At 31.3% G+C, this 9,874-nt stretch overlaps 1 protein-coding gene and 1 long non-coding RNA gene across 2 annotated transcripts; one reads left to right on the top strand and one right to left on the bottom strand.

The window, feature by feature from the left end:
• Positions 1–1,485: 1,485 nt before the first annotated feature.
• Positions 1,486–4,998, bottom strand: LOC123259711. The gene is made up of 3 exons (XR_006508304.1): positions 4,896–4,998; positions 4,707–4,801; positions 1,486–2,011 (listed from the first exon to the last, which is right to left on the bottom strand). It is a non-coding gene; the product is annotated as an uncharacterized LOC123259711 (long non-coding RNA).
• Positions 2,100–9,081, top strand: LOC123259710. The gene is made up of 5 exons (XM_044720369.1): positions 2,100–2,281; positions 4,680–4,838; positions 4,935–5,548; positions 8,388–8,440; positions 8,489–9,081. The coding sequence occupies exons 1-4, from the start codon at positions 2,208–2,210 to the stop codon at positions 8,435–8,437; spliced, it is 897 nt and encodes a 298-aa protein (XP_044576304.1). The 5' UTR covers positions 2,100–2,207; the 3' UTR covers positions 8,438–8,440; positions 8,489–9,081.
• The last annotated feature ends 793 nt before the right edge of the window (positions 9,082–9,874 follow it).

The raw sequence follows: 9,874 nt of genomic DNA, 5'->3' as shown, positions 1-9,874 counted from the left end.
ACATAGTGACACCCTCGCTGGAATAGTCAGGGAAACTTTCTAGGACCTCAAAACGTCGAGATCTAATGAAAACTAGATTTTCGAAAAACGGGGTAAAACCAATAACTTTTCAATTTTTTTAGCGGGAAGTTAAAAACGATGTTTCATTTTGTTTGAAACACTAATAGGATAATATATGTAATATCTCATTCTACTCTATATCAATAAATCATTTTTCTTGCTCTCCTAGCCGAAAGTACGCTCTTTTTGGCAGCAATTTACTCCAGCAAGAGCAACTTTTATGGCCTGCTCTAACGCATGCGCGCTACGCATATTTTCTGGCTCGGCAGCACAGAACCTCGCTTTCTTTCGAATTTTCGTGGCGCGACCGGCCTATACAGCGAGTTTCAACTGTATATATAACAGTCACAACATCGTCTGTATGTAACATGTCAGCGCATAAACTAACCAAAAAATGTCAAAAAAATAAAAATAATTTTTAACTAGATCATTGTTAATGAACTATTTAATAATAATACTGCACAAATAATTTATATAAAAAGTTTAAAAAATAAAACATAATAGTTTTGTGAATTTTATTTGCTTTTTTTTATATTTTGATAGTTAGTAAAGCAATGTTTATAAAGCGATCCATGTACTCTACAAACTTGTAATAATTTAATTTCAATCTTTCTTAGCCGTCAAATTCTAATTAAAAACTAATTTTTAATCAACTTTAAAAAAAATTCTGTAATTAGAATAAGTTTAAATATTTGTGACAAATTTTGTGCATGATATCACTCTTAATCAGAGCATTTGTTAGTAAAGTTTAAAATAACATTTTTTTTCAATTTATTAACTTTTATTTTTTTTTTTTATACCCGCCCCGACCAGCAAAGCCTCGGCTTTGCAAAAGTCGGGCGGCACCCCCCTCACGCCCGACAAAACCCCTTCCACGGGGTTGCGTACTTTCGGCTGGAGAGCAAGAAAAATAGTATACAACCCATGACCAGAATGTTGGATACCCTGACGTATGTGATATGATTGCCTCGGCTACGCCTCGGCCATTATATCCCATACGCCAGGAAATCCAACTTTCTGGCCTTCGGTTGTAATATACTATTTATGCTTGATCTGTTATCTTCTACCTGACCTAATTGGAGCAAGGTTTTTCAAAAATTTAGAAAATCCTTGAAAAAACAGCCGTAGATGAAAATGATTTATTTTGATATTTTCAGCCACCTGTCAATTTAAAAGTCATAAATAAAACTTTTCAACAAAGCACTGGACGGCAAGTGTCTCTATTATTCGGTCTTCTTCTTTTTCAAAGTGTGAACATAATGTCTAAATCATCAATTCATCATCAATCAACTTTTTCAGGTACAAGTCAACTATTTTCATTATAAATTTCATTCATCTACTTTATTCAATACTTTTTAAATATATTAACATATTTTATCAGGGGAAAGGAATGAGGGGCAGGGGGGGAGGGCAAGTGAGCCTCACATTTTTTTTTCATAAATGACTAAGTTAAACGAAAAAAAGTCATTTAGATTTTATCATTTTTTGTCCCTCAATTTTCTTGAAGAGGCATTTTGCCCCCCTCTCAATCTTTTTCACTACAGCGAAATTGAACAAAAAAAAATTTAAGATCTATATAACAATAATCGTAAGTCTCTAAAATGTACTCACGTTCAAGGTTGAAGAGATAAATATGACGAGTAAAAAGGTATGATGGAAGAAAACCGGGAGGTAATTCAGGTAGACGGATTTACTGATGGTAAAATTTAAGGTTTAAGGGGATATAATATATTGTCTGCCCAGATTGACGAGTGACGCTTGCACTTACGCGTTGGGACAGTGTCACAGTCAGTCTTCTGTCATCAACCAATGAGAAATACCAACAAACAAATCTTCCTCTTTTTAAGTAAGACTTTGTAGAATCTTGATGGTCATTCTTGACCATGCCAAGCAGTCAGTTTTCAACCGTGAGTTTACTCAGTTATTATCTGTCTGAATACTTGAAGCAAACCTGTCAAAAAGTGTACTATTATTTCAAAAGTTTATTTAGTAAATGGTTAGTTTCATTAAAATCTAATAGTTATTTTACTAGAACTAGATCAACAGTTGACAGCAATTTAAATAATCGTAAAGATACGGTTGAAAAATCGCGAGTGTATCTTTTCAACTATCGCTGGCGATTGAGAACTTATTGCAGTAACGCTAAAATGCAAAATTCTGACAACAGAGAAGAAAATTCACAGAAAGAAATTGGTTTTATTACCCCTTTTCAAAATATGAGGTAAGATTGTTTTTTGTTTTCATTTTTAATTAGTTAAGCTTACGCTTCATAATTCGTAGAAATAATTCCTAAGTTAATTTTAGTACATTTGAGAATAAGATAATGTAGTACATTTTTATTTATAAAAATTATTTATTCATAGTATGAATATGAACATTTTCTACTTTAACAATTATTATATAAAAAGAATAAAGACTGAATCTTCATTTGAAGTGAACAAGAACTATAAAATAAAATTATAATTTTACTGGTAATTACCAGGGGTAATTTACTGATACAAAATGTTATTATATAAAAATAGTGTTGGCAAAAAAATTATTAAATAAAATTCAATCGTAAATAAAAGTTGATATGAGAAATTTTTTTATAGACATCTGGTATTTACAAATGAGATAAATTATATTATTGTCCAATTGTATGACAGCTAAATTTATTTGCATCTTTTCATTACTTCAAATTCCAAAGATTAAAAATTTACTTATCAAAAAAATTAAAAAAAAATTAGGAAAACGGTTGACCCTAAAGGCCATTCCTGCAACTTCCCGCCAATTCCGTTAATACCTGGCCGTTTTTTTTGAGCTCTTTGAGCTCAAAAATACAATCTGTGTATTCTTCTGAGCTCTCCGAACTCAAAAAGATACATTTTCTATGCTTTTGAGATCTTTGAGCTCAAAAGTCTGATAGAAGTTTCATAGAACACTATTTTTTGAATTTTCAAACCGCAATAACTTTTAAATGAATAAACCGATTTTGACCGGATTGGCGGCGATCGACGTGGTTTTTCAAGGTTAAAAGCTGATTAGTTTTTGGAATCGATCGGTAAAGCCGTTTAAAAGTAATCCCAAAAAAACCACTTCTGAAAAAATTTTTTTGTCCTATTGTTTTTGAGATTCCTATAAATTTCTCGAAATCTATCGATTCGAATCAGTTCAAATTAACAGGAAATCTGAGTTTGGTGAAGCCCTTTTGAATGGCATCAACCGTGATAAAATCGGTTCAACCGTTCAAAAGTTATAAGTGGTTTACACACTTACACACACACACACACACACACACACACACACACACACACACACACACACACACACACACACACACACACACACACACATACAGACATAGTGACATAGTGACAACATCGCAGGGGTAGTTAGGGAAGCTTCCTATGACCTTAAAACGTCGAGATCTTATGAAAACTCGATTTTTGCAAAACGAGGTGAAAACAATAACTTCCCGATTTTTGAAAATCTTCGATTAAATAAAAATTTTTTTCCGATCAAAAAAATAAAATTCTTAAAACAATACATTTTTTAACTTCCCGCTAAGAAAATCGAAGATTTTCAAAAATCGGGAAGTTATTGTTTTCACCCCGTTTTACGAAAATCGAGTTTTCATCGAATCTCGACGTTTCGAGGTCCTAGGAAGCTTCCCTGACTATTCCCGCGATGGTGTCTGTATATCTGTATGTGTGTGTATGTGTGTGTGTGTGTGTGTGTGTGTGTGTGTGTGTGTGTGTGTGTGTGTGTGTGTGTGTGTGTGTGTGTGTGTGTGTGTGTGTGTGTGTGGATGTAAACCTCTTATAACTTTTGAAAGGGCTTGACCAAACTTAGATTTTGTATATACTTTGGAACGCTTCGGACCGGTAGATTTTGAGAAATCGAAAAAAAACTACAAAAAAAAAATTTTTTTTAAAGTGGTTTTTTTGGAATAACTTTTAAACGGCTTTACCGATAAATTTCAAAAACTAATCAGCTCTTAACATCAAAAAACCACGTCGATCGCCGCCAGTCCGGTCAAAATCGGTTGATTCGTTCGTGAGTTATCGTTGACGAAAGAAAACCAAAAAAAGTGTTTTTTCGGAATTACTCCGAAGTTTTTTACTCTGTCAATAAAAACTTAAAGATTTTTCATGAAGCTTAAAAAACTGCGTCGAATGCCACGAACCGCGTAAAAATCGGTTCATTCATTCAAAAGTTATCGCGATTTAAAAATTTAAAAAATAGTGTTTTATCAAATTTCTATCAAACTTTTGAGCTCGAAGAGCTCAAAAGCATTCAAAAGATATTTTTTGAGTTCGGAGAGTTCAAAATAATATACAAATTGCATTTATGAGCTCGAAGAGCTCTAAAACGTCATAAGTGCAATTTCAAGTTTTTAGGTATAGAATTGGCGGGAAGTAGCAGGGATGGCCTTCAGGGTCAACCGTTTTCCTAATTTTTTTGTTTTAAGAACTGTTTTTCCTGATTCAGGATTTTAGAAGTTATAACTATATATGTTAAAATTTTATTTTCCTTTTTCAGTAGACCAGCAAAATTTTACACACTACAAAAGATTAATACAAAAAGACTAGTCTTAAAATTTCAAACCATAAATAACAACCCACTTTGTTTTTGTCTAGCCTGAACCAAAGCTTAAACGACAGTACCTTCGAAAACGCCTTATCTGCATCCCAATTCACATACCACAGCTTAATGGAGGAATGTACACACGGAAAAGAAGCTAAATCAAGCTTACTGACATCTGGAAAACCTAATACTTTTATGTCGAGCAGCACACAGTAAGTACACTTTATCTTTTTTATTATTTTTTTTTCTTGTTAAACAACAATATGCACCGAGGATGATGCTACAAAAGAAATCAAAACTTATTTCAGCTCAATACCGAGTCTTGTAAATTCAGGTAACACAATGCTGCCCTTTGACCATATTTGGATAGCTCAACTTTGTACCTGGCTTCACGCCCGAGGGCTTCAGCATTACGGTGCGACTTTTCCAAATCTCTTCACCATTGAAGTCTTCCACTGTCCACGAAGTAAATTCGTTGAAGAATGCGGACACATTGACGGTCCTCACATTTATGACGCTATTCAATTGCTATATTGGATCCACAGAAACAGTTTTGGACATCTTTGGCATCAGCTTTCTGGATTTTCCTTCCAAGATATTACTTCTTTTTCTAAAAAAGACCTAACATCTATTTGCGGTCGCAACGATGGGCTTCGTTTGTACTATGCATTGAAAGTAAAACTCACCATTTACTGCGCTTTGGAAAACAATGAGAATGAGCATTACGTTTGGAAAGTTATATCCCTGAGAAAAGTAACTGTTGAAGAACTGATAAAGCAACTTACTGCTAAATTTGATTTGCCACAGAATCAGATTCAATCGACAAAACTTATAGAAACTCTTGGAATTCACATTGTACTAGACGATGATTTGTTGAGCCGATTTAAAAACGGCACTGAATATGTCATTCAACTAGTTCCAGGTAATTTATATTATTAGCTTATATTAAGACTTTCCATCTAAGATAGTAATGTTTATCATAGAAGTTACACTGAAAAAGAAAATTTTGCTGTCATAACAAAAGAGGAATACGTAGCGATTTGTTATCATGACAAAATGATATCGGTCAATGCAATAAAATGGCATATGGTTTGGTAAGTCAGTTCCTTGGTAAGAAATTTAATACCTGCTTGATCTAAAAAAGCAATTCTTAGATATCTTGTCCCCATTTTTCGGTTGAGAAATTAAGTTTTTACAACCAACGGGTGTACAGATTTTTTTCAATTAATTGATAAATTATTGTGGTTAATTATAAATTATAATAAGGTAAAAGCCCCAATAGATGCTCATGTACCAGTATATGACCACTCCATGTATTTGTATATCTATATTCACTCGATAGTGAAATACATGGAGTGATCATATACTGGTACATGAGCATCTATTGGGGCTTTTACCTTAAAATTATTTTTCTTCATACCTCGGTTGAAAGTACGTACTTTCGTCTCTACTAGCAGGAATGAAAGTTTAACATTTACTCCCTGTGAGAAGTTCACGCATGCCCTCTGTAACAGCGGGAGGAAAGAATTTCTCATGCGTAATTACACTCGTAACTAGGGACTATTTATTCTGTTGCTATAACAAATTGTTAACCGCTATCATTTCTGTTGCTACCTCTAACCTTAAAAATAATTATCAATGTTGTTTTGTCGTCTGTTAATTTAATATCAAAGTACTATTAAAGTCAATTCAATACTCTTACCAATAAACTATCGTTAGAATGCTTATCTATAAATTTAAATTTGAATAATCAAATTATGAATTATCAAAACTGTATATTTAGTGAAGATACAATTTTTAATTGCTCTAATATCAAGTTTGAAAACTGTTGTTTATGGAAGTATTATTAATAATTGTGATCATTCAATTGAAAATGAAAACGATAAAAAAACGTAATAAGAGGTTTAAGCTTATAATATGTTTTGTTTTATAAATTTTATAATAACTAATATAATTTGTTAAACTAATGAAAATGAATACATCTTTGATAAAATGAAATTAATTTATCACACTGAGAAAAAAAAATATTTTTACTCAATTAACAATTTCTTGGTATAAGAAATTCGATGACGATCAAATATTCTATTATTATCAATTATTAATTTCTGAAGAGAAGAGCATCAATATTTATTTTTGAATAATAGATAAACAAGAGAATAGCTTTATTTAAATTAAGTAAAAATTATTTCAATCAATTTAACAAGTTCTTGAGCTAAGAATATATATTCTTGAAAATTTTCAAGAACATGAATTCTTGTGTCAAGAAAATTTTCTTAATAAAAGTATTTTTTTTTCTCAGTGTATTAAAAAATATGACCAGACTTGACTCTTCGAATGTATTTGATGCCTGCCCCCACGACCAGTAGCACTCACTTCGCTCGTGCCGCAAATGTCGGGGCAGGCATCAAAAACATACTTATCAACATTCAAAGTTAAAAAAAGTAAAATTAATAACGTACTTTCGACCGGCTATGAAGAAAAATCGTATACACTTCACGGCCGAAAAGTTGAATATTTGGCCCCGCGCGTCATTATGCCCGAGGCTTCGCCTTGTAGTGTAATATACTATTTCAGTGTGACTTCAATAGTTCAGACTATAATTTCCATGCTTTCAAAAAAATTGCTAAGTTGTTTACCGTATCTAATCAAAAAACTGACTCATTCTATTATTACAATCGATAAATATTGCTCAACATATAGAGAAGCTTTTATTATTTGCGCCGGAAAACTAAAGGGTGAATATTTTCAACTAAGTGTTGATGGTAAAATTAATTTTCTACTACATGAAAAAAAAATTTTTTTTATTATAATTAACCGCAATTATTGATCAATTGAAAAAAAATCAGTATATTTGTTAAGTTGCAAAAACTTTATTTCCCGAAAAAAATGGCAACATGATACTTAAAAGATCGATGTGTCAAATCAAATAGGTTTAAATTTCTTGTTCAGTAATAACAACAATAATTCATTTTCGAAACAAATTTTCATTATTTACTATAATATAATAAATGCCAATTTTTTACCTTAACCAATATCATTTTGTTCTGATAAGGAATAATGCGTGTTTCAGATACTTGTAAGTATTTATTATCAGTGTAATTTAATCTACCCATTCCATCGCGTTATTTACGGCAAAACTGAGCATAAAAATTTTTTATTTTATGGTTTTAAAAATTTTTTTTTCTTAGAGCCAAAAGGACGTAAAATAGAAAAAACTTATATCTTATTTATTACTTGAGTAAATTTTTACATAACTAACATTTGTCAGTCGAATGAAAAAAAAAAATTTTTTTTCAACGTCTTTTTGAAACGCGATGTATTTATAACCATTAGATAATAACTATAAATAATAATCTATTTTAATTAAACTTTAATGACTACATTGAAGGATACATTCTCACTTAAAACAACTAACTTATTAGAAATCCTTCGTACATAATCAGTAAATAAATCATTTTACATCTTCAAAGAATTTATAATTGATAGCTATTTTTCAAGTTTTTGGGATTATTTCATTCTTTTTTTTTTTTGACTATTTTGATGCTTTTTGCATTCCTATCGATTTAAAAGAGACTCTGAAGTTTAGAGCCATAAAATTTATTTTTTTATGTATACTTTTTTGTAGACAATAACCATTGTACACACATTAAACCCTACAATACCATTGTCATTGACATTGTTATATAATTATCTCTATAAACTTTAATTTTTCTTTTTATTTATCACGATGTCTTAAAAGTGTTTTTGGTGATTTTTTTCAGGTCAAAAATCTGGATTTTCTGAACTACGTTTCAAGCCATACTGTGGATAGGTATAATTGAGACAAGATTCAACCTTAAATTGAATTGAGTACCTATCTTTTTATAATTAGTTAAGTATTACCCACAAATGATGTGAGAAGCAAATTTGTGATTATTATGAACAAAGTAGGTCTATAGAGTTTATATATTTTAATATTACAACACTTGTTTATTTATACTTAAAACAGCACTCGTTAAATAAAGTTACATAAGAAAAGTATACCACATTAATTAATATTTTCAACTTCTCGCTTTAAAAATCAATGATTTTCATCAATTAGGAAGTTATTGGTTTCGACCGAATTTTTAAAAATGGAATTCTTATCCTCATCACGTTTTGAGATTTTAGGAAGTAGTTCTAACTGTTTTCACCATGAATATTACTATGTGTGTAACCCTTGTAACTTTTGAAAAATTTGAGCGATCATAATGCGGTGTACGGTATTCAGAAGAGTTCTATTGGTATTAAATTTCATGTAAGTTTGAATTAATTAAAAAAAAAAAAAAAATGTTATTTCGAGATAACTTTAAACTAGAGTATCGATCGATTCCAAAATCTTATCGGCTCTTAATCTAAAAAAAAAGTTCGATTATAGCAAACTGCATCAAAATTGGTAAATTCGTTCAAAAAATATCACTGTAAAAAAATTAAAAAGATAAGTGTTTTTTAACTTCCCGCTAAGAAAATTGAAAATTTTCAAAAATCGGGAAGTTATTGGTTTTACCCCGTTTTTCGAAAATCGAGTTTTCAACGGATGTTGACGTTTTGAGGTCCTAGGAAGCCTCCCCGAATGTTTCCGCGGTGATGTCCGTATGTCTGTATATATCTGTGTGTGTGTGTGCGCGCGTGCGTGTGTGTGTGTGTGTGTGTGTGTGTGTGTGTGTGTGTGCGTGCGTGTGTTTGTGTGCGTGCGTGTGTGTGTGTGTGTGTGTGTGTGCGTGTGTGTGTGTGTGTGTGTGTGTGTGTTAGGGTGTTTCAATTTTAGGCGACTTTTTTTTTTCAACGAAAAAACAGGCTAAAAACTTGTATGAAGGTGAGAACAGAAGCCTGTTCAAAGCGGAGCTCTTAATATTAATATTTAGAGGTGTTTGTTCCTAATTTTTCATTTCCCATATAAATAACATAGGAAAAAAAATTCTTTTTTTTGTTTATTTTTGTAGCTCGGCATACGCACCTCATATAAGTAAGTCCATAGCATATTCTTGTAGAAAATTCAACGCTCTACAAAAAAGGTCTCTTACACTTTTATCATAAAGACAGCCGTTCTAAAGTTATTCAGACGTAAACTTCTAAATGTATAAAATTTTGATTATTCAAGTATTAAACTGATACAAATTAATTTATTACTGTCTTAAAAATTATTTTTATTTGTAAAATTGGTTCTGATGCACTCACATTTTCATAAAGCTAAAAAAAAAATTACTCATGTATCAAATTTTTTTCTTCT

The sequence above is a fragment of the Cotesia glomerata genome, linkage group LG2 (assembly GCF_020080835.1).
Source record: "Cotesia glomerata isolate CgM1 linkage group LG2, MPM_Cglom_v2.3, whole genome shotgun sequence".
Classification (NCBI taxonomy): domain Eukaryota; kingdom Metazoa; phylum Arthropoda; class Insecta; order Hymenoptera; family Braconidae; genus Cotesia; species Cotesia glomerata.
This window is presented reverse-complemented; position numbering and strand designations above follow the sequence as displayed.

Bases quoted from the DNA above. Each gene is read 5' to 3' on its own strand.
- LOC123259710 (XM_044720369.1), top strand. From the start codon at position 2,208: ATGCAAAATTCTGACAACAGAGAAGAAAATTCACAGAAAGAAATTGGT. The intron at 2,282-4,679 runs GTAAGATTGTTT...GTTTTTGTCTAG, and splicing joins ACCCCTTTTCAAAATATGAG to CCTGAACCAAAGCTTAAACG. The intron at 5,549-8,387 runs GTAATTTATATT...GATTTTTTTCAG, and splicing joins TGTCATTCAACTAGTTCCAG to GTCAAAAATCTGGATTTTCT.